Source organism: Schistocerca gregaria, chromosome 8, assembly GCF_023897955.1.
Source record: "Schistocerca gregaria isolate iqSchGreg1 chromosome 8, iqSchGreg1.2, whole genome shotgun sequence".
NCBI classification, from domain to species: domain Eukaryota; kingdom Metazoa; phylum Arthropoda; class Insecta; order Orthoptera; family Acrididae; genus Schistocerca; species Schistocerca gregaria.
Window position 1 is genome coordinate 496,774,230 of NC_064927.1, and position 24,889 is coordinate 496,799,118.

At 44.0% G+C, this 24,889-nt stretch overlaps 1 protein-coding gene and 1 pseudogene across 1 annotated transcript in view; both read left to right on the forward strand.

Annotated features, from left to right (window-relative positions):
* LOC126284861 (UDP-glycosyltransferase UGT5-like) overlaps positions 1-17,733 on the forward strand; it is a 91,944-nt gene extending 74,211 nt beyond the window's left edge. Inside the window, 3 exon segments of the mRNA XM_049984097.1 lie at positions 436-513; positions 516-639; positions 17,329-17,733. Of these exon segments, the coding sequence (XP_049840054.1) occupies positions 436-513; positions 516-639; positions 17,329-17,638 (512 nt within the window). The 3' untranslated portion in view covers positions 17,639-17,733.
* Positions 17,734-20,395: 2,662 nt separating this feature from the next.
* Positions 20,396-20,513, forward strand: LOC126285631 (5S ribosomal RNA; annotated as a pseudogene).
* Positions 20,514-24,889: the final 4,376 nt, after the last annotated feature.

Genomic DNA, 24,889 nt, shown 5'->3' on the forward strand with positions numbered 1-24,889 from the left:
TCCCCATTTACTGCCTGCACCGGCACTAGAATAATTCTCAGTTCGTCTCTGCTGCGTGTATGCACTTTCCACACAGCACAGTATTTGCATAAGTCCTCATACAGCATCCAGATTCGCACTGGACAGTGGTATTATTGCTTTTTCTCATCAGATCTTGCATGTCAAACGTAAGTCAATGCGCCCTACACTCTTTATCCACCAGTCAGAATAATTAGGGAGGAATGGACAGAAATCCCCTCTTCATAACATAATGTACACCATTATTAGAAAATTAAACAATGCTGTAATAGTGAAAAAATGAAAATTAAGGACACTTTCACACACTGTTCAGTCATATTAGAAATGAACATTTAAGAATGAAACTACTGGTGACAAAATATGTTTAATGTTCTACAAGATTCGGAGGTTGAAACGTATACATCCCTTATTTTCCAGCACACAAGAACGTGCGGGTGTTCATTACACACGGTGGCCTGCTGAGCACTCAGGAGGCCACGGCCAGAGGGGTGCCGCTGGTGGGGACCAGCTGCTCAATATGGCGCAGGCCCAGAGGCAGGGCTACGCCATCACACTCGCCATCAGCAACATCACGGAGGACTCACTGTCTTGGGCACTCAATGAGGTGCTCAACATCCCCAGGTAACCCACCACCTTCAAGGGAACTCACCCTCACTGTACCTGTTTCTGCTACTGTTATCTGTTATGTATATAAAGCAGAGTATATATCTGTCCATAATCCCCTTCCAAATCCCTGGATCGATCTCAACCAAATTTGGTAGAGAAACAGCAAGTGGCATGTGTATGAGCACTGTGTGGTTTATAACCTCCTAGCTCCAATAGTGCCGGAGATAGCGCAAAAATGAGTTTTTCCTGTCCCTGGCATACAGGCTGCCCTGCATGACAGGCATGTTGTATGGGAAGAGTATTGTCCTGCCAAATCAGCCTACATTGCAGGGCAGCCATGTGGGGGGGGGGGCATCTCCAGACCCAGACATGTAGGCTGTCCTGGTATTGGCCTACTTTATTTACCTGATCTTCATGGTCACCTATCCATCAGGGGCAAATAAATGCTTTTAGAGCTCCTGATATGTAGCCTGCCTTGCATGGCAGGTGTGTTGTGTGAGTAGGATGAAACTGCTTTATTGAACTGCATTTCAGGGGCTACTGATACTGATGAATATTACTGGGGACAGGCTGAGATGGATAGAGGAGGGGACAGACAGAGTGAAAGTGAGAAGGAAATGGACTGGGAGAGGGTAGGAGGGAAAGATAACTGAGGCAGGTGGAACATGTAAAGGAATGGTGAGCAGGTGGTAAAGGAAGAGGGTAAGGTGGACATAGAAAGAGGAGGGGGAGGAGGATATTGTCAGAGGAAGGGAGGGGAAGATATGTTCAAAGGGACGAGGTGTGGGAAATAGACAAAGAGAGGAGGAAGAGGAGCAGAACATGAAGAGACAGAGAGAGTGGTGAGGAGGAGATAGAAAGATGTAGGTGAGAGGATTAGATGGACAGCAGGAGGAGGAAGAGATCGACGCACAGAGGGGGGAGGAAGAGGTGTGTTCAGTGTATGTATCGAATGTGTAAGCTGGCAGATTCACAAGGAAGAGGCCAGCACAGGATATAAACGAGACTGTTTTGTTTGCTCAGGGAGAAATCGACTGTAGAGTTTCTCATGGTTGTGCCACTATGCAGACACTTCCTCCCTTACAAAAACTAGATGTACATTCGAGGATCCGAAGATTAGCATATGTGAAGCGGAAATATATCTCCCAGAAGTAACTCTCCAGGAATGTGTGATAGTGCCCTAGTGGAGTCTCCTCTTTACCACCCACGATGGATATCATATTAAAAAAATGGTTCAAGTGGCTCTGAGCACTATGGGACTTAACGTCTGAGGTCATCAGTCCCCTAGAAGTTAGAACTACTCAAACCTAACTAACCTAAGGACACCACACACATCCATGCCCGAGGCAAGATTCGAACCTGCGACGGTAGCGGTCGCGCGATTCCAGACTGTAGCGCCTAGAACCGCTTGGCCACACCGGCCGGCGATATCACGTAACCCTGAATTCTTATCGAGTATTATCTACACTGAGAATAACCAGAGATACCTCAAACTGTCAGAGACCCAATTTCATTAACGAGAAAGAAAAGTTTGTGTCTTGCTATGGTCGTTTAGAATTTTGTGTGCTGTGAGGTGGTGGAGTACAGAGGGGAATTGGAGGGGCCAGGTGGGACCTCCTGTCCACCTGAACCACAAACTGCCACCAGTGTGAGTCAGCGTAGGCAAATCGGCGCATTACTTACAAGGACTGGTAACAGCTATCAATAGATGAACGAACTATATTAAGCAGAGATGTTAAGTCGTATTTTGAGCTACTTTGCAGAGAAGTTTGAGAACAGATGAAGAGCAGGGCAGATTTTAAAAGAACGTCAGTGAAACTGTTACAAGTGGCTGCACAAAGTCATTTACATAAAAATGACTAGATGCGAGTTGGAAACAGAAAAACACTAATAACTTTATGTACATGAAATGTATTCGCAATTTTCGAATATTATTATACATGAGCTGTACCATTTACTAGAAACACACGTCAAATTTGTACCGGACTCTGACTCGAACCTGGACTTCCTAGGTATCGTCAGCGGTCACCTCAGACACTTCGGTTGTCCAAGCACGCTTCCGACGCAAAGCTTTAGATGTCGCTGAGTGTCCACGTCCAGCATTCACACAGTTGCTATGACTCCCGCACAGCGACAAACTATGTTTTGCTCGCCAGTTTTACTTTTGCTTTCGGATGAAATAGAGCTGATGCATCGTGTATCTTACAGTGTATGTGCAGTTCGATGCAAATATCCTTCAGACATACAAGGTAAATTTTGGTTGACGTCATCAAGTCCTTCTGAATGCAGTTATTTTGCAGTTGCCAGATGACAAGATGTCATGATCATTGCTGACAGAGAGAGGGGAAATGTCTGCATTTGAATCCAGATCGAGAACACAGTTCTGACTTATAAAAATAATCAAGGTAGAATATATAGAGCTAAGATTCCTGCATTACTTAGTTATTTACAGAACTGATGTATGACAAGATCTGTCCACATTTTTGTTGACGTTTATTTATTTAGCGTATGGCATTACACATGAACAGCAACTAAGAGTTGTCGATTACATAATTTTACAAAAATATTTTAATTTTGTAATTTATAATTAAAAAGTCTATAAATTAATATCTTATTTGTCGATCCATTCAAAGGATTTGTTGACATCTAATGCTTAATAAAGTAATATGGGTGTACCAAAAATTACCCTGTAAATCATGCTCCAGATTGTAGTTGCGAGGATTTAGAGAAGGAACTGCAGTGCGGTCTTCCTCTGTGAAACAGCTTTGGAAAAAGGTGTTTAGTATTTCAGCTTTACGCGTGTCATCCTCTGTTTGAATGCCGTCATCATCCCGGAGTGTCTGGATATGCTGTTTCGAGCCACTTACTGATTTGACGTAAGACCATAACTTCCTAGGATTTTCTGTCAAGTCGGTACATAGAATTTTACTTTCTAATTCACTGAACGCTTCACGCATAGCCCTCCTTATGTCAACTTTGACATCGTTTAGGTTCTGTTTGTCTGAGAGGTTTTGGCTGCGTTTAAACTTGGAGTGAAGCTCTCTTTTCTTTCGCAGTAGTTTCCTAACTTTGTTGTTGAACCACGGTGGGTTTTTCCCGTTCCTCACAGTTTTACTCGTCACGTACCTGTCTAAAAGGCATTTTACAATTGCCTTAAACTTTTTCCATAAACACTCAACATTGTCAGTGTCGGAACACTGATCTGTTAGGTAGTTTGAAATCTGCCTTCTGTTACTCTTGCTAAACAGATAAACCTTTTTTTATATTCCTATTAACTTCCATATTCAGGGATGCTGCAACGGCCTTATGATCACTGATTCCCTGTTCTGCACTTACAGAGTCGAAAAGTTCGGGTCTGTTTGTTATCAGTAGGTCCAAGATGTTATCTCCACAAGTCGGTTCTTTGTTTAATTGCTCGAGGTAATTTTCGGATAGTGCACTCAGTATAATGTCACTCGATGCTCTGTTTAGGTTCAGTGCATTGCAACTCGCCTAGAGAAACCTCCACCATTGTGAAATCTCGCGATTCTGCAGTGACGTGGGTTCGTGTTGCTGCTCGCAATGTCGCTGAGGCGAAAAGCAGCAAGCAGAATACCTGGGTCGCCCATGTGGCGGAGCAGTTGTAGGCGCTTCAGTCCGTAGCCGTGCTACCGCTACGGTCGCAGGTTCGAATCCTGCCTCAGGCATGGATGCGTGTGAACTACTTAAACCTAACTAAGCTAAGCACATCACACAACACCCAGACAAGGTATTTGACAGATAGCGTGAGCGTGGTACGCTTTCCAGCGTAAATGCTGTATCTGACCGCCCCAACTAGCAAGGAGATGAGAACATTCTTGAAATAATGCAACGCAGCCCGACCACCACCTCTAGAAGACTTGCTGCACAGCTTGTTATTCCACAAACACGAGTGATGCGCACAGTACATGAGCCGGGTCTGCAATGGGATCGTCCGCAGAATGTGCAACATCTGGATGTAGGAGATGAGACCAAACGAAAGGAATTCTGTCGACGGATCGTTGCCAATGAACTCTGTATTCCACGTACCCTCTTCACCGATGAGCCAACATTTGCCCGCGACAGCGTCAATAAGGCGCGCCTCCCTCACGTGTGGTCAGGTGACACTCTGCACGCTACTGTGGAAACAAACTGTCAACGACGTTCCTCTGTGAACATGAACTGCGGTATCGTTGGTGACCAACTCACCGATCCAGCTGCTTTACAAAACCGTCTTAATGGGGTACTGTTTCTTGGTTACGTTTAAAACGTATTACCACAGTACTTGGAGGATATTACTTTGCCAACACTTTCATGTACAGCATATTTCTTGTAACCAGTGGCACAGTGCAGCACGCCAGTGGAACGTGCCCTGGGCGTTGGAACAGTCGCCGTGGAACCATCTCTTGGCTGCTGGGGTCACCCGATCTTATTCTGTTACATTACTGTTTGTGGAGTTGACATAAGAGCGAAGTTTACAACAGCAAAGTGGCTAGAAACTTCTCGTTCGTAGACCGCGTCTGTGTGCTCAAGTAAACAACCGTACTGATGAGCTCAGATTAGCACCACAGCAGCTGTCTATAAGAATTGAAAATCGCTCTGCAGTTGACGGTAGGTTCTTTGGATGCGTTTTATGAGGAAAAAAATGTACATAGTTAAACAATATAAAAATTGTTCACAAAGTTTAATTCACCATCGCCTCCATTTGTTCTGTACGCATGTTTTTCCATTTGCTTTTTAAGTCCTGTGTGTTATACCTGAATCCATGGCTTACTCTACATATGAGACGTGGCCATTATTTAAGTGATGTTGTACCCTAAAATGTTTGAACCCTGATCAATGAAGATGGTTTGTCATTGAAACTGGTCGATATTTGGATTTTAAATTTTAAAAAAGCAGCTAATGGTCAAACATGGATTTTACACATCACATCTACATATACATCATACTTCGCAAGCCACCTAATGGTGTATGCCGGAGGGTACTTTCGGTACAACTATCTGATCCCTCGAACCCTGATCCACTCGCGAAAAGTGCGTGGGAAGAACGATTGTCGGCAAGCCTCTGTATTGGCTCTAATTTCTTGAATATTCTCCTCGTGGTCAATAATCTAGATTTATGTGGGGGGGGGGGGGGGGGGAGTAATATGTTGTCCGACTCCTCCTGAAAAGTGCTGTCCCGAAATTTCAACAGTAAATCTCTCCGTGATGCACAACGCCTCTTTTGTAACGTCTGCTGGTGGAGTTTGTTTACCATTTCTGTAACGCTCTCTCGCCAGCTAAACGATCCCGTGACGAAACGCGCCGCTCTTCGTTGGATCTTCTCTACCTCCTCTATCAGTCCTACATGATATGGATCCCAGATAGATGAACAATACTCAAGAATCGGGCGAACAATCGGCTTATAAGCCACTTCTTTCGTGGATGAGTTACACTTTCTTAAGATTCTTCCGATGAATCTGAGACTTGTGTCTGCTTTTCCCACTATCTGTTTTACATGGTCATTCCAGTTAAGGTCGCTCTGCATAGTTTGTCATCGGTAGTGTAGCTGCACGGTAATGGGTTTCCTTTCCTATGTATGTGAAATGTGTTACATTTATTTACCTTCAGGTTCAACTGCCACAGCCTGCACCATTCATCAATTCTCTACAGATGGTTCTGCTAGTTCTTACTATCTTCTGACCGTGTCACTTTGGTATACACAACTGCATTATCTGCGAATTGCCTCAATGAGCATCCGACTCTTTGTACTAGGTCATTTATACAGGGAGGTCTATTGATCGCGACCGAGCCAAATATGCCACGAAATAAGCGTCAAACGATGATATCTGGTTTCCCCCTTCAAGCTAGACGAGTTTCGTTCTTTGTAGGTTTTTAGTTTGATGCTTATTTCGTGAGATATTTGGCCCTGTCACTATCAATGGACCACCGTGCATATATTGTAAACAGCAACTCTCCTATCATTGAACGCTTCTCTCATTGCTCTGCTTTCACTCTTTTTCGCTTTGTTCAGCTTTCGTTTGTCAGCCAGGTCTTTACTTCTCTTGGATCTGAGTTGTTACGTAGCGCTTTTCTAACACGGCTATTGATCCATGATGGATCTTTCCCACCCCTTAAAACTTTATTCGGAACATATTTGTCTACGGCATATTGAAAGACGCCTTTGAATTTTTTTCCATTTGTTCTCCACATCTTCGTCCTCATCACTGCTGAGATATTCTGAAATTTGTCTCCTGTCACCCTTGCTGAGCAAATATATCTTCCTACCTTTCTTAACATTCCTTGCAGGACCCGTCGACACAGATGTTGTCACAGCCTTATGATCACATGTACCTTCCTTTACGTTAACTGATTCGATACGTTCGGGTCTGTTCGTTGCCAGAAGGTCTAAGACATGATCCTCGTGAGTTGGTTTCTCTATCTGATCAAGGCAATTTTCGGACAAGACATCCAGAACAATGCCACACGAATCCCTGCCTCAGGTGCTGACAGCTGTTAGTAGTCACCTTCCAAAAATGTGCAGTACCTTCGTATGACTTTCTTTGTTCGGGATCGCTAATGGTAACATTCCTCAAAGCAGTTAGTTCTTCTTCTGACTCAGCCTGTATAAAAATAAATTATGTTACTTTTCTTTAAACCTTACCACTACCCCAGTATATGGACCAACGAGATGCCTGGACAATTCCCATCAGGGAATGAGTCAGTCAGACTGCCTGTCTGTGCAGAGACATGCAGGCCAACCATAGGTACCGTTATACGAGACGACCGAGACGTATCCTGTCTCCGTATACAAGGGTCAGTGGGTGACTGGCTTTTGGAATCTGAAACGCTTACAGTGGAAGTCACAGACAGAGCTCCAACTCCGAACACAGGCAATAGTAATGCAGAGCCCGCCATATCTACACCTCCACAGCGCCACCAGAAATGTCAGCGGAATCCAGCGCACATGTAGTAGTCCATCACCCCCGACTCCGTAACAATAAGTGAAAACCCTAGTGACAGTCTGTTTAAAGTCAGTACCGCCATTAGACTGTTTTTTATTTGCAGTGTTACATTTACACGGTCATGATTTCGACTTCAAAGTGCCATTATCAAGTGTTTTAATGTATACAGTGCCTAAGATGGCATACTGTCGTATTTAAAATACACTATTAGACACATTGTCTAAGGGTCAATATCTCGGGTAAAAGCCTACTGCTTTCTTTTATCACTAGTGACAGTCTTCAGGATTTTCGTCAACACGGTAACCATATTATCACTTTATTACTGGAATTATAAGGATGATAGTGATATGCACTTATGCAGACGGCGCTCGTACGCAAGCAGCTATGGCTGCTCGATGAGGCCACAGTTTCTCGGCTGAACAATGGATTAATGGCATGAAGACTGCTTGAGCTGAATGCTCACTGCTGAAGGAATGCTGTTACCATCTCAGTAGGGAGCACTTATGCTCCTTCCAGCTGCCACCATCCAGTCTGCCTATCCAGGTCTGCACATCTCGAGATGTGCAGCCCTCCCCCCACCCCACCCCTCTCCTCTAGCTGCCCCAACGCACAGTGTGCCAGATGTGAAGCATCACTGCCCAGCGATACTTGCACAGGGCTGTCGCCAGGAGTGTAAATAAATGCATCATTATAGTGAAGTAGTTATACATTATGCATCAAGCACATTATGCCAGAAATTTCATAATTTTAGGGTTCTGTACCTCAATCAGTAAAAACAGTACCCTTATGCGATCACTTTGTTCTTCCTGTCCATCTGTCTATCTAGATGGAAAGAATTTTTTTTTCTCAGGCGTGGGTAGACATATTCAACTTTGTCACTTAAGTGATACAGTCCCTTGGTGCTGTAAAACATTTAAGTTCCTAAGACAATGTATTCAAAACACATGCCTATTTATATAACATATTTTGATATTTTGTTAGCAGACGCCAAAGCTGAAACTGAAACATTGTCGAAAATCTTGGAACCCCTGCGGACCGATATCTTGCCTGTTCATTGTCAATAAGAGGCAAAAATGGTCGAGATTCTCGAATCCCAGTATGAATGAAGCGTCTACATACGTAATCAAGTTTGTACAGAAACCTCAGTGTGAGACTTCATGTTCACTGATATAAAAAACGAGGTTCCATTTCCTACTTAAGCTCTTTGGGCTCGATTTCTTTTAGGTTTTTTTTTTTTTTTTTTTTTCCTTTCTAAAGTAGCTTGCTTTCTTCCCTAGGGTTCAAGTTATCTGCAACCATAATCCATGATATCGGTTCAGCGGTTTACTCCAGTAAAAGTGACAGAGTTACTTTTACATTTATAATCTTGGTATGAAAATATGAATTAAAAATGTGAGCATTGTATTCATTACGTTGAATTGCATTTTGTAGAATGTTTCAACTAATTACATCACCTTCACATGTACGATTAAATTCAGATGTCAAACAGTAAACAGTTTTTTCAAGGAGCAGATATTTTTCCCTGGTTTGCGTTATATTCGTCAGATAAATGACTATGCTGTACTACATGCTTTCTAAAGTGGCCTATGTTCTTTCTCAGCGACTAAATTACACTCCTGGAAATTGAAATAAGAACACCGTGAATTCATTGTCCCAGGAAGGGGAAACTTTATTGACACATTCCTTGGGTCAGATACATCACGTGATCACACTGACAGAACCACAGGCACATAGACACAGGCAACAGAGCATGCACAATGTCGGCAATAGTACAGTGTATATCCACCTTTCGCAGCAATGCAGGCCGCTATTCTCCCACGAAGACGATCGTAGAGATGCTGGATGTAGTCCTGTGGAACGGCTTGCCATGTCATTTCCACCTGGCGCCTCAGTTGGACCAGCGTTCGTGCTGGACGTGCAGACAGCGTGAGACGACGCTTCATCCAGTCCCAAGCATGCTCAATGGGGGACAGATCCGGAGATCTTGCTTGTCAGGGTAGTTGACTTACACCTTCTAGAGCACGTTGGGTGGCACGGGATACATGCGGACGTGCATTGTCCTGTTAGAACAGCAAGTTCCCTTGCCGGTCTAGGAATGGTAGAACGATGGGTTCGATGACGGTTTGGATGTAGCGTGCACTATTCAGTGTCCCCTCGACGATCACCAGAGGTGTACGGCCAGTGTAGGAGATCGCTCCCCACACCATGATGCCGGGTGTTGGCCCTGTGTGCCTCGGTCGTATGCAGTCCTGATTGTGGCGTTCACCTGCACGGCGCCAAACACGCATACGACCATCATTGGCACCAAGGCAGAAGCGACTCTCATCGCTGAAGACGACACGTCTCCATTCGTCCCTCCATTCACGCCTGTCGCGACACCACTGGAGGCGGGCTGCACGATGTTGGGGCGTGAGCGGAAGACGGCCTAACGGTGTGCGGGACCGTAGCCCAGCTTCATGGAGACGGTTGCGAATGGTTCTCGCCGATACCCCAGGAGCAACAGTGTCCCTAATTTGCTGGGAAGTGGCGGTGCGGTCCCCTACGGCACTGCATAGGATCCTACGGCCTTGGCGTGCATACGTGCGTCGCTGCGGTCCAGTCCCAGGTCGACGGGCACGTGCACCTTCCGCCGACCACTGGCGACAACATCGATGTACTGTGGAGACCTCACGCCCCACGTGTTGAGCAATTCGGCGGTACGTCCACCCGGCCTCCCGCATGCCCACTATACGCCCTCGCTCAAAGTCCGTCAACTGCACATACGGTTCACGTCCACGCTGTCGCGGCATGCTACCAGTGTTAAAGACTGCGATGGAGCTCCGTATGCCACGGCAAACTGGCTGACACTGACAGCGGCGGTGCACAAATGCTGCGCAGCTAGCGCCATTCGACGGCCAACACCGCGGTTCCTGGTGTGTCCGCTGTGCCGTGCGTGTGATCATTGCTTGTACAGCCCTCTCGCAGTGTCCGGAGCAAGTATGGTGGGTCTGACACACCGGTGTCAATGTGTTCTTTTTTCCATTTCTAGGAGTGTATCTCCATACGAAATCGGTTCTACGGAGTTGTCGTGAACACGTAAGGACGAACAGACTTTCGCATTTGTCTTATCATAGCTTGTATTAATTTGATAATGCTACAGTTTAGCACAGCTATGCAATAAGTAATGTATGTATCGTTTATCAAAATTCGTCAGTTCGCAAGTGGTGCTCGTTGTGAAGGGTAACTAAATCAATCGCTAAACGGTTAGGCCCCGTCTGAGATGTGAACTAAACAGAAATCCACCACTACAGTATGAAGAGCCCCATTCTTCATGAAAATCTATCATGGTCTACCAGTGTCTGCTTCCCATGGCGGACTCTTTTCATACGAGGCTGATAAGCGACGAACATCCAGCTTCACGCCGCAGTTATTAAGTAACATAAAATCATCGAACGTCTATGGAGGAGGGGAAAGAGATAAGATGTGACTTCCGAGAATCAACAGAAAGTCTGATGCTATATTTTCGTTCTAAGTTTCATAATTTCTTATCCCTATATGTCAAAGGAGTCGATGGCTCCATCAACGTTTTGTAGTTCAATGTCTCAGTCCAGGATATTCCCCTCACCACGTGGCCACTTACTGGTGGATGTGGTGTCTGAACGTCTTGTGAATTGCCCAGCAGATCGAACGGAATAAGTTTTGTTTTAGGTGGTTTCAGTTCCGCAGTGCATCAAGCTCGACCACATAAACTAAGAAATGAGGAGATATAAAAAAGAATATGGGGAGAGAAAGAGCTTGGAAACCCATTACCAGGGGAAGAGGAAGTTCAGTGGGAAATATGATATGGTAACTGTAACTAATAATTGACTTGCTCCTGGAATGTACTGCACGGGGTAAACTTGTAGGAATATATGCTGAATAAAATATGCAAAAGTGATTACATCTGTAATGAATGTAGTAATAATTTCGTAAAGATTAAAATATATGTACATAAGTGGAGGTGGAAGATGAGATCATACTAGTTGAAAATCACGTTAATAATATTTTAAAAATGTACTGTATATGGTCGACAAGTACATAGTCTGTCAAATATTTAACTTCCCTTTTCCCAAGGAAATCTCCAGTCGTTAATGGCAAAAGAACGTCCTTTTGCAGGTACAATATGACGCCTGTTTGCTGTCGTACTCTGATACCAAAATACTGAAGCACGATAAGGTGTTCGATGCACCCCAGCTGCTGTGACACTAGCACTTGTCTTGAGAGAAACGGGCACCACGAAGCAAACGACTTTTTTGTGGAGCAAAAACAGTTTGAATGACGAAAGTAGTAAAGAGTAATAAAAACATTAGTGCAAAACACCTCTGCAAAGAATTCTGCGAACAGATGCTATACCGACAGTATATACGACGCTAGAAGAGTATTTCCGTACGAGTGCAGAGAACAGATGCTCGGCTGTGCGCTACATGGCGCTACCAGGTTACGTCATACGCTTGCGGCGCTGTTTCTGCGGTTCCTAGTTAGGGAAACTCCCCATCACACACCCCTGAGATTTAGTGGTAAAATAGCTCAGTGGACAGTCCGTCAAAAGCTAAACACAGACACGCAGGAAAACTGGAAGAAGGTGTACTGAACTGCGAAAAAAAGAGGCAAAATAGAAACAATGAACTATCCAGGCTTAATGTATACAACAAAAAGCAGCTGTTGAGAACTGTAGTGTCTTGGTCGTGTGGTAATGGTGTTGGACTCCGAAGAGGGAAGTCCGTGTTCAGATCTGCCTCTTGCTCCATACACGTTGTTTTTCCTCTTTTTCACAACACTATCAACAGTCCACCCGGTCACTGACGTGTCTTTTCTCCTGTAGTCATACTATACATTGGTCACAGAATATGAGTCACGTGGTAAGAATATGTTACCATCGCAAGTAAATGTGTGAATAGTGAGAGCAGATGAGATCCGGCTTAGACCTCTCACAGAAATGAAAAGGGCTGTGAATTGTGTTACGACAAGGAAATTCAAGAATCAACATTTCCAAAACGGAAGGCAAGAGTCAGGACATGCGTTACTTGGGTAGAACAAATTGGAGGTACGTGCAGGGGATAGGCAAAATAATGTGAACAGTGATAGTCATCATCATTTTCTTGGGCCTTTGTTCCACTTCAACCCGGAGTCGGCCCTATTACCATTGATTTGGCAATGTTAGTGTGAGAAGATGGCCGGATGCCCTTACTGTCGCCACCTCGTACCCCCCAGGACAGCATTAGTGTACCTCAGCTGCATGCATCTAGTGTTTTCCATGAAATAGTGCGAATATTTTCAAATGTCTGCAAGTCATGTAACTGAGGTGCGACATGGGGACCAGACAAGTATTCACCTAGTCAGATGTGGAAAACCACCTAAAAACCACAGCCAGGCTGGCCGGCACACTGGCTCTCGTTAATCCATCTGGCGGATTCGATCTGTGGCTGGAGCGCCTACCAGAGTCCAGGAAGCAGCGCATTAGCGTTCTTTTTTATTTTCTTTTAGTATCATAACCACTTTTTATTTTTTATTTTTTTGAAAGGTATGGTAGATCAGGGGGCAGAGTGGGTCATGCTTGGAGGCCTTGCCACGGTGTCCCTGTCTCTTGACAGAATAAGGGAGAGGCAGTGGGAAGGAAACATTGTGCATGTATGTAATTTTCATTATTTGAAATTTTTTATTTACTTATTTAATTTTAATTTCCCAGAAGAAAAATCATATATGAAAAACAAAGGAAACAAATATAGGGCCTCGTCACTTCACTGGGAGTAATATCCTATCCCTCAAAACTATGTAAACCTGGCACTCCCCGCCACTTTGGGGGGTCATGAAACATGCTGCCTAGAAAGTTCGCAAAGTCCGTTTTATATTTAGAGTGGCGTCGGATGATTTCGTGTTTTTCTAGTAGATAATGCCAATAGTCCATGCCCGATGTCATGGTCCGCGAGAGCATTTAGTGCGATGCGTGTCCTCCAATCCAGCAGAAGCGTCTGTCATGATCATGGATTCGTCGGTGCGTCGGAGGAGTGCCACGATGTGTTGTGTCAAGTGCCAAACATCCTTTGCCTCACCGCACTGCAGAGAATGTTCGTCGATGTCCTGCATGCCACATATAAGGCAGAGCAGGGAATCCACCATGCGAATGTCGCACAGTCGTTGGGGTTTGACTGTCTTGCGGTTGATTAATGTATACAAAGACGATCTCACTGCTGCCTAGTGTAAGCCATGATATAGTGTGAACATTTTCAAATATCTGCGAGTCATGTAACTGAGGCGGGACATGGGGACCAGCCAAGTATTCATCTAGTCGGATGTGGAAAACCACCTTAAAACCACAGCCAGGCTGGCCGGCACACTGGCTCTCGTCGTTAACCCGCCTGACGGATTCGATCCGCATGGCCGGGGCGCCTACCTGAGTCCAGAGAGCAGTGCATTAGTGTTGTCGGCTATCCTGGAGGGTCAGTGTAACCAGCGGTAGTAATGGGATGGTTGTGTAGACAGTCAACAGCGCAGGCAGTGCACGTGTCTGCACTGTACTGTGCGTGTTCAGTGCGGGCTAGGCGTCAGTTGGTTACTAGTAGTACACACTTCGTATCTGCATTCAGAGGCCGAGGTCGGCCTACAATCAAAGACCTAACAGAGTTCCAAAGAGGGCAGACTGAGGGGGCCCGATTAGCTGGAGCATCACTAACCAAGAGAGTCAACGTACTGAATGTTTCAAGAGCAACAGCTTCAACAGTCATGACAGCCTACACGAAACATGGAAAGACGTAATAGTGGGCGCAAATCAAAACTAAATGACAGAGACCGTCGTACGTTAACACGAACTGTGTCAAATCAACACAAAACTATGGCGGCTAAAGTGACTGCAGAACTCAACAGCCATCTTCGAGGAGCCCGTACCTATGGACACTGTCCACTGAGAACTCCATAAGCGAATATTCACGGACAAGCTGCTACACTAAAACCATTGGTGGTGACAACCAACACAGAAAAGCGTAGAACATGGTGTCAAGAGCATAATTCCTGGACGGCTGATCGGTAGAAACACGTCGTATGCTTCGACGAGTCAACGTTTATGGTGTTTCCAACATCGGGCCAGGTTTGCGTCTGGAGAACGCCAAAAGAAGCCTACAATCCTGATTGCTTGATTCCAACTGTTAAGCATGAAGCTGGAAGTGTGATGGTGTGGGCAGCCACATCACGGTATTCTTCTGGTCCCATCGTTACTCTCAAAGTCTGTGTTACAGTCAACGAGTATGTGAACATTTTAGGTGATCAGGTGCACCCCATGATTCAAATGTTGTGTCCCAACAACGATGGCATATTTCAGGACGACAATGCATCCATTTACACAGCCAGGACAGAACAATCGTGCTATGAGGAGCATGCGACTGAACAGCAGCTTCCTCCATTGCCAACAAAGTCCCCGGAGTTGAACATTATCGAACCCTTGTGGGCGGTATCGGAGCGCAGACTCCGGAGCAGATTGCCGCCTCCCTCGTCACTACAGGATCAGAAGAGGTTCTGTCGAAGAGTGGACTAAACAATCATTTTACGCCAGTATTCCAAGAAGAATCGCAGCTGTATTAAGGACAGTTGGGGGTCCAATCCCTTATAAATAAACCATTCCCAAGTAAGTGCAGGTGTTCACACTATTTTTCGTATCGCCTGTATGTGTGGAGATTCCTTCTTTACACTTTGCTGTTGCAAACGGACGGTAAACCACGAGACAGATACAAGTTTGAATACAGTGAACAGACTCATTGATGACCGGACGGACAGTCCATAATTTCGTGAAAAAGAAAGATTTGGGTATCAAGGGAGATCTGAATACCGATCTCCCCCTCCGCAGTCAAGGGCCGTATCCAAGTAACCACGCCGCGGCCGCTACACCACTGCCCTCACTGCTGCACATCTTGAGCTTGGGCCGTTCCGTGTTTCGATTTTGCTTCTTTTTTCACAGTTTAGAACTCCTTATTTCTGTTTTCATGCTCGATCTGTGTTCAGTTTTTGACGGGCTATCCAATGGACTATCTTACCACTAAACCAGAGAGGGGGTGCCATTGGGAGGTTCCCTTGTTAAGCAGTGCAGTTCTTCTACAGCTGATGGAACACTGACAAGCTCTGGCGATTAGTTAGCTGCAACAATTAAGAATAATGATATTTTTCTCCTTTCTCTCTGCTACTCACAGAGCTACTTCTATTCCAGTCTCGTAAGAAAAATTCGAGGAAGAAATTAATTTGTGAGTTAATAACGAATACAAACCTGCCATAGTTGACGACATCCTTAAAAACGAAACTGTTAAAACAGTTATTGCAGTCGGCACCTCAGTCATTGAGTCCAACCAAAAGAAGAAATTCTTTTATATTCCTTTCTTGGGGCCCATCTCCTAACAGATTCAACACGTTGTTCGTAGTAAATACAGCTGTAATGTCGCCTTTTCAACCAATAGTAGTTAGAAAAAAGTGTTTTCACCATTTAAAATCGACCTGTTTTCCTTTGAAAAACTCTGGTGTCTACAAGATTTTTTGCGACACTTGCACTTCTTACTACATAGGATAAACAGGAGTGCTTTTACAGTCACACACAAGGAACATCTTTTAAGAAAAAATGACACTGGCGCCTAGAATTCGTCTTTTGCCGACCACCTTCTGATTATAGGTCACGCGTCCGAAGCTGTTCACGATATCAACGCTTTTCACACTGAGAAGAAAGACCGCAGATTAAACGTTCTCGAAGAATTAGAGCTTTTTAAACACCTTTCTCGTTGTGATGGTCTCATTCTTAACGAGCAGCTACGATTACGTAATAAAAGCTTCTTCAACGGAGTAAAGCCGTTACTTGATATCTGATTTCCCTCGTGCAGATACCGAAATATTTTTCTATCTAAGTGGACTCTTTTGTTTTTTAAAAGTTTATATTAACTTCATTTCGTGTTATACCATTATTTTCTGCTCGCTGAGGTAGTCAGCTCCCTTTGTATTTCTGAAATGGCGTTTTCAGCTTTTAAACTGTATTTATAAGCTCTTATGTAGACAATTTGTTACCGTGTCTCCTGCTGTCAGATAAAGCTATTGCCTTTTACTTCATGTACAAAAGAATGTTCGTTTTATGGGTGACATGTAAGTTGTTGTTGTTGTTGTTGTTGTCTTCAGTCCTGGGACTGGTTTGATGCAGCTCTCCATGCTACTTTATCCTGTGGAAGCTTCTTCATCTCCCAGTACTTACTGCAACCTACATTCTTCTGAATCTGCTTAGTGTATTTATCTCTTGGTCTCCCTCTACGATTTTTACCCTCCACGCTGCCCTCCAACGCTAAATTTGTGATCCCTTGATGCCTCAGAACATGTCCTACCAAGCAGTCCCTCCTTCTTGTCAAGTTGTGCCACAAACCCCTCTTCTCCCCAAATCTGTTCAATACCTCCTCATTAGTTATATGATCTACCCATCTAATCTTCTGCATTGTAAGTACTGACTCTCTTTTGTACTACTAGATAGTAGTTACACGTAAAAAAATTTCTTTACTGTAATTTTGTAATTACATTACAGGCCAATTTGAGAGTTTTTTTACTTATGAGTACACTCATAGCAGTGCCTAGGTCAAAAGACTCCTTTTTTGCGACCAAGGGCTGCTATTGCTGTTAATTTTAAGGATAATGAGTAAGTGTGATTATCGACTGTAAGTCACCTGGATAGCACTAACAGTGGTCACAGTTCGATGTAAAGTCTATATTTCGTGTACCTGTCGACGCTGGGTGTGCAGGTACCGTGAGAACGCCCAGCGGCTGTCGAGTATCTTCAACGACCGCCCGATGAAGCCGCTGGACGAGGCTGTCTACTGGACAGAGTACGTGATCAGGCACCAGGGGGCACCACACCTCAGGTCAGCGGCGCTGGACCTCGCCTGGTACCAGTACTTCCTGCTAGATGTCGTCGCCGTGCTGGTAGCCGCCGCTGTGGTGCTGCTCCTAGTGGTGGGGATCGCAATCAGGGCCGTGTTGCGGCTACTGAAGCGGACTGCTGGTGGGTCCAAAGCTAAGAGGAGCAGCAGCAAATCCACGAAGAGAGACTGACGGCGTTTTACGTTGCATTTATTTATCTGTTATATATACCTTATATATATATAGTACCAAGTCGACGAAATAAAAGGAATTTCTACAAATTTGAAGCGAAGCAATGATTCAACACAAGGCTACCTATCCATCTAACAGCTTGTAAGAAACTGGGAGTATCTTTGGAGCTCTTATACCACATTTGACATCAGTATAATTTTGTTCTTCATTTATCTCGTTTTGTTAACAGTGCGAGGGGCGTTTGTAAAGTCCATGCAAAGTCCGAGAGATGGCACCACCAACGCATATAGAGGTCATGTTTAGTTAGTAGCATCTTTGGAAAGGACGCACACCAAGTTTCAGCCATATTGGTCTATTTATTTGTGATTGGCATTCGTGTGAATCAAGGAAGTCGAATTATTGTGCATGAGGGCTTAATTTTAAAAAAATTAACCGGTTGGCCCTGTGTAGTATTAGTACGTAATCTGACTGCATAGAATAACAATAAGGAATGAAAGGAAATTTCTGTTAACACAATTGATCAATTAAGTCCCCAGTAGCTATAAAAGCTACGAAACAACTAGGTACAAGCGTAACTGTTCTGTGTGTGGAAGTGTGATTCAACGTACACTTCTGGCACGGTTCTTCCTCAATACGACAAGATATTTTAAACACCATTTACAATGAAGTAATAAAAAAACCTGAAATACTATAATTGCACATAAAAACCAGAATTACAGTCTAATACATGAACACAAGCCAGATGCTGTGTTCACTGAATCTGTGACCAAGAGGCATTGTTATTTAGGAAATTTGAAATAATTTTTTTTTGTTACCTTCATGTATATTGACGAAAAATACACTGTGATCATTGCGACATCCCCAATCAAACAGCATCTGCTGTCTCGTCCAGCAGAACAACTGCACACATACCCTCAATTAGTACTGCTATCGACATCCTCTCAAGAAGCACTGCACACGGCAACCTCTGAACTACTACTGCCCCAGTGGAGGCTGCGGAAGAATACTCTTTGGCGCAATCTCTGGTGCTGTGACTCAGTCTAGCCACCTTTCAATTGTCAGAAAACGGTCGAAGAAGAATTTCATGCGGTGATTAAACATTGCTTTAGGAAAGGCAAAACGCCTCAGGAGGCTAAAGAGAAGCTTGATAAACATTATGGTGACTCTGCACCTTCGATTAGAACAGTTTATAAGTGGTTTAAAGATTTTCGGAGTGGCCATACGGGCACAAGTGATGCTGAACGTTCTGGACGCCCTGTTAAGGTTACGACTCCAGAAATCATTAATAAAATCCATGATATGGTGATAGATGACAGAAGAGTTCAGGTGCGTGAGGTTGCTAGTGCTGTGGGCATCTCGGTTGAACGGGTACATAATATTTTGCATAAACATTTGGACATGAGAAAGATATCCGCAAGATGGGTTCCGCGATTGCTCAGGCTTGACCAAAATCGGAATCGTGTGAAGTGTTGCAAGGATGGTTTGCAGCTGTTCAGGAAGAATCCGCAGGACTTCAAGCGACGTTTCGTCACTGTGGATGAAACATGGGTACATTACTACACTCCTGAGACCAAACAACAATCTAAACTATGGGTTACCAAGGGAGAATCTGCACCAAAAAGGCGAAGAGCAGTCTTTCTGCCGAAAGATTATGGCGGCTGTCTTTTGGGATTCGCAAGGGATATTCCTCATCGACTATCTCGAAAAGGGTAAAACTAATACAGGTGCATATTATCCATCGTTATCGGACCGTTTGAAAACCAAGATGTAAGAAAAACGCCGGCGATTGGCCAGCAAAAAGTCCGTTTCGATCACGACGATGCACCGACACACACCCCTGCAGCTGTGGTCGCAAAATTAATGGAAATAGGATTCCAACTCGTTTCACATCCCTATATGAGGTGATTGCTGCAACAATTAGCTATTTTACAGACTTGGACAATTCCTATTATTCGGAAGGAATCAACAAATTAGAACAGCGTTGGACGAAATGTATAAGTCTAAAAGGAGACTATGTCGAAAAACAAGAAAGGTTTACCCCAAACAAGTAAGTAGTTTTTATTTTTGCACGGACTTTTCAAACGCCCCTCGTATTTATACTGATATTACACGGAATTGCCAATTTCTTGTACATGCCGTAATTAATTAAAATTCGTTATTCACGGGGTAGTTTTCATATTACTGATGATAATAGCACATTTAGTGCTTATCGCAAGATTAATGTTTTACTATAAATCCATACGTCATGAAAGTGAAATTTTCGGTGAGCAAATAGTTCTTTATTCCTAAATCAGCAGAGCTCGTTTGAAAGCTCTCATCATCCTACTTTCAACAAACATACTTTATACTTCAAAACTTATTCGTCTTCAAAGTTTTTACATTCTCGGAAGTTCCATGCTCAAATTGTGATTACTTTTAAAATTCTTCTGATCACAAAACACCCACTTTCATTAAAATAAATCGTTTGTTTGTTAATTACCCAAATTAGAAAATTCCGCTTCCGCGAAACTTCTTGGTGGGCTGTGCGAGTCCCCCTGTACATAGAAACCAACCTCATAAAGTGGAACATTTTAATTTTCCTGACTTTTATATTAATATTCAGAATGTAATAGCTCTGTGTTTGAAACTTTTAGTGACTGGTGGTATCAGGCACAGACAATGGAGGAAGCACGACAGTCGGACGACATCAGTCACTTCGTTAACAAGCTGGAGTTTAGTAAACATTATGTATTTGCAGTTCGCCAATACGATATAGACGGCAACGGCCTTGCCGCAGTGGATACACCGGTTCCCGTCAGATCACCGAAGTTATGCGCTGTCGGGCGTGGCTGGCACTTGGATGGGTGACCATCCGGGCCGCCATGCGCCGTTGCCATTTTTCGGGGTGCACTCAGCCTCGTGATGACAACTGAGGAGCTACTCGACCGCATAGTGGCGGCTCCGGTCAAAGAAAACCATCGTTAACGACCGGGAGAGCGGTGTGCTGGCCACACGCCCCTTCTATCCGCATCCCAACTGAGGATGACACGGCGGTCGGTTGGTCCCGATGGGCCACTTGTGGCCTGAAGACGGAGTGTTAGTGCTGTAATACGATCTAGACAGTCTCAATTTCGCCATCCAAACTAGTGGATACGCACATGTACAGATGGCAGTAGTAGAATACTTCACGCATTACCTCTCACCACAGACAACTCAGTGGCCGAAGGTGATTGCCTAACGACTAAGAGCAGCAGCGTTCGCATAGCGTTGTCAGTGCTAACAGACAAGCAGCACCGCGTGAAATAGCCGCAGAAATCAACGTATCTTTAGGACAGTGCGACGAAAATTGGTGTTGATGGGCTATGGTCATCTACATCTACATCTGCATCCATACTCCGCAAGCCACCTGACGGTGTGTGGCGGCCGACGCAAGTGCCTTTACGAACAGCACGACATACTCCTCAGAATTCTGTAGTTACATTGACAACTGTTTCTCCTTTTAATCGGTTTGTGTATCACTATTTATGTTTCATACCTTCTGATGTAGCCTTGTCAAGTACTAATTTTATTTTATTTTATTAGTTTTGTTTATTAATAGAGACTGTTATGTAGGCATCCTGTTCCTATTTTGTGTTAAAGTTTTACCTGTCTATTCCATTTTTATTTATTGACTGCTCAATTTTTTTTTTTTTTTTTTTACTTTTTCGTTACATTACCACCAGACTGTCAAAGATGTTACTTACTGCATGTTTCTGTTTCAGTCTATCCATGTTACTTCTCTTCCAATGTTGTTTGCAAACGTCGTAACTTCTTTGGTGACAATACTCAGTAAATGTCTGAGTTGGCCTTCTAGGCCCAAATCCGCTTAACACAGTAAAAGTAATACTGTGGAACAAAAAGCAAACTGGTGGTTTTCCTTTACTATTAATGCCAGTCTTGCTTGCGAGATTAAGGCGGAGCTCACCATTTGCAGCATCGTCGATAGAACCGACTGTGGTCCTTTGGTGCCGAGCCGAGTGGAGGTCTGAATCAGGGGCTCAGGCAGTTCTGTGACCGTGTAGGGTGCAGATTCCTTGACTTGCGCCATCGGGTGGTGGGTTCCCGGGTTCCGCTTAATAGGTCAGGAGTCCACTACACACAGGAGGCGGCTACACGGGTATCGGAGGCAGCATGGAAGCGACTGGACGGATTTTTTAGGTTAGATGGTCTCAGGGAACCATAGAAAGGGCGTCCGTCTAAAAGGGGGCAGATAAAACATAGTACGGCAGTTGTAGAAACTATCGGTATTGTAGTTGTAAATTATCGTAGCTGTGTTGGGAAAGAACCAGAGCTCCAAGCCCTAATAGGAAGCACTGAAGGTCAAATAATTAAAGGCACAGTAAGCTGGCTAAAGGCGGAAAAAAGCCGAAATTTTGTCAAACTATCTAACAATGTTCAGAAAGAATAGATTAAATACACTTGGTGGTGGAGTATTTATTGCTGTCAGGAGCAGCTTTCCTTGTGGTGAAATTGAAGCAGACAGTTCCTGCGAAATAGTATGGGTAGACGCTACACTTAACAATCGGACTAACCTATTAACTGGATCGCTTTACCGACCCCCTCCGCCCCCCCCCCCAACTCAGAAGATATGGTTCCTAAACAGTTCAAAGAAAACTTGAGTCCCATTTGAATTAAGTACCCCACCCATACAGTTATAGTCGGTGGTGGCTTCAATCTACCATCTATATGCTGGAAAAATTATACGTTTAAAGCCGCCGGTAGGCATAAAACATCATCCGAAATTGTACTGAATGCTTTCTCAGAAAATTATTTTGAACAATGAGCTCATGTGCCCACCCGAAGCGTAAATGGTTGCGGAAGCATATTTGATCTCTTAGCAACAAATAATCCTGGACAAATAGTGAGTGTCGTGACGAATACAGGGATTAGCGACCGCAGGGCAGTATCTGCTAGGCTGAATACCGTAACTCCTACAACCATCAAACAGAAACACAGAGTATATCTATTTAAAAGTGCTCTTGACGCCTTTTTAAGAGACAGTCTTCACTCCTTCCGATCTGATCATGTAAGCGTAGAAAAGTTGTGGAATGTTTTCAGAGAGATAGTGTCGACAGCAATTGAGAGATATATACCACATAAATTAATAAGTGATGGTACTGATCACCCATGGTACACAAAACTGGTCAGATCGCTGTTGCAGAAGCTGCGAAAAAAAGCATGCCAAATTTAAAACAGCACAAAATCTTCAAGACTGGCAAAGCTTTACAGAAGATCGAAATATAGTGCGTACTTCAATGCAAGATGCTTTTAATAATTTCCACAACGAAACTCTGTCTCGAAATCTGGCAGAAAACCCAAAGAGATTCTGGTCATACACACAGCACACCAGTGGCAGGACGCAGTCAGTACCTTCACTGCGCGATAACAACGGTGAGGTCACTGATGACAGTGCCACCAAAGCAGTGTTATTAAACACGGTTTTCCGAAACTCCTTCACCAAAGAAGACGAAGTAAATATTCCTGAATTCCTATCAAGAACATCTGCAAAGATGAGAAACATAGAAGTAGATATCCTCGGTGTAACAAAGTAGCTCAAATCACTTAATAAAGGCAAGGTCACCGGTCCAGATTGTATACCAGTCAGGTTCCTGTCAGATTATGCTGATACAATAGCTCCCCATTTAGCAATTATATACAACCGCTTGCTCACAGAAAGATCCGTAACCAAAGACTGGAAAACTGCTCAAGTCACACCAATAACAGAAAAGGGAATTGGGAGTAATCCGTTTCATTACAGGCCCATATCACTAACGTCGATTTGCAGTAGGGTTTTGGAACATATACTATATTCGAAAATTATGAAGTACCTAAAAGAAAACGATTTATTAACACATAGTTAGCACAGATTCAGAAAATATCGTTCTTGCGAAACACAACTAGCTCTTTATACTAATAAGTAATAAGTGTTATCGACAGGCGATGGCAAATTCTTTCCATACTTTTAGATTTCCAGGTTTTCGACGCCGTTCCTCACAAGCTTCTTCTAACAAAACTGCGTGCCTATGGAATATCGCCTCACTTGTGCGACTGGATTCGTGATTTCCTGTCAGGAAGGTTAGAGTTCGTAGTAATAGACGGAAAGTGATCGAGTAAAACAGAAGTAATGTCCGGCGTTCCCCAAGGCAGTGATATACGATAGCTATTGTTTGTGATCTAAATTAACGACACTGTACGCAATCTGAGTAGCCGTCTTAGATTATCTGCAGATGATGCTCTGATTTACAGTCTTTTAAAGTCATCAGATGACCAAAACGAATTGCCAAATGATTTAGGTAAGATATCTGTATGGTGTGAAAAGTGGCAATTGACCCTGAATAAAGAAAAGTGTGCAGTTATTTGCCTGAGTACTAAAAGAAATCAGCTAAATTTCGATTACGCGATAAGTCACACAAATCTGAAGGCTGTATTTTCAACTAAATACTTAGCGATTACAATTACAAGTAACCTAAATTGGAACGATCACATAGATGACGTTGTGGGTAGAGCAAACCAGAGACTGCGATTCACTGGCAGAACTACACTCAGCTGGCGGCTACACGGGTAGCGGAGGCTGTGTGGCGTGGACTGGGCGGTTTTTTAGAAGGCCTCGGGAAAGTGCGGGATTGGCTGCAATGTGAAAGGGTGCTTGGCAAATACAGGACGTGCTTGGATCAAGGAACAGTCGGAATTATAGTTGTAAATTGTTGTAGTTGCGCTGGAAAAGTCCCTGAGCTTCAAGCGCTAATAGAAAGCACAGAAGCTGATATCGTTATAGGTACAGAAAGCTGGCTAAAGCCTGAAATAAGTTCTGCAGAAATTTTTACGAAGTCTCAGACGGTGTTCAGGAAAGATAGATTAGGCAGAATTGGTGGTGGAGTGTTTGTGTCTATCAGTAGTGGTTTATCTTGTAGTGAAGTCGAAGTAGATACTCCGTGCGAATTGGTATGGGTGGAGGTTATACTTAATAGCCGAATTAAGTTAATAATTGGCTCCTTCTACCGACCCCCAGACTCCGATGATACAGTTGCGGAACAGTTCAGAGAAAGTTTGAGTCTCGTAACAAATAAATACCCCACTCATACGGTTATAGTTGGTGGGGACTTCAACCTACCCTCGGTATGTTGGCAAAAATACTTGTTCAAAACCGGTGGTAGGCAGAAAACGTCTTCCGAGATTGTCCTAAATGCTTTCTCCGAAAATTATTTCGAGCAGTTAGTCCACGAACCCACGCGA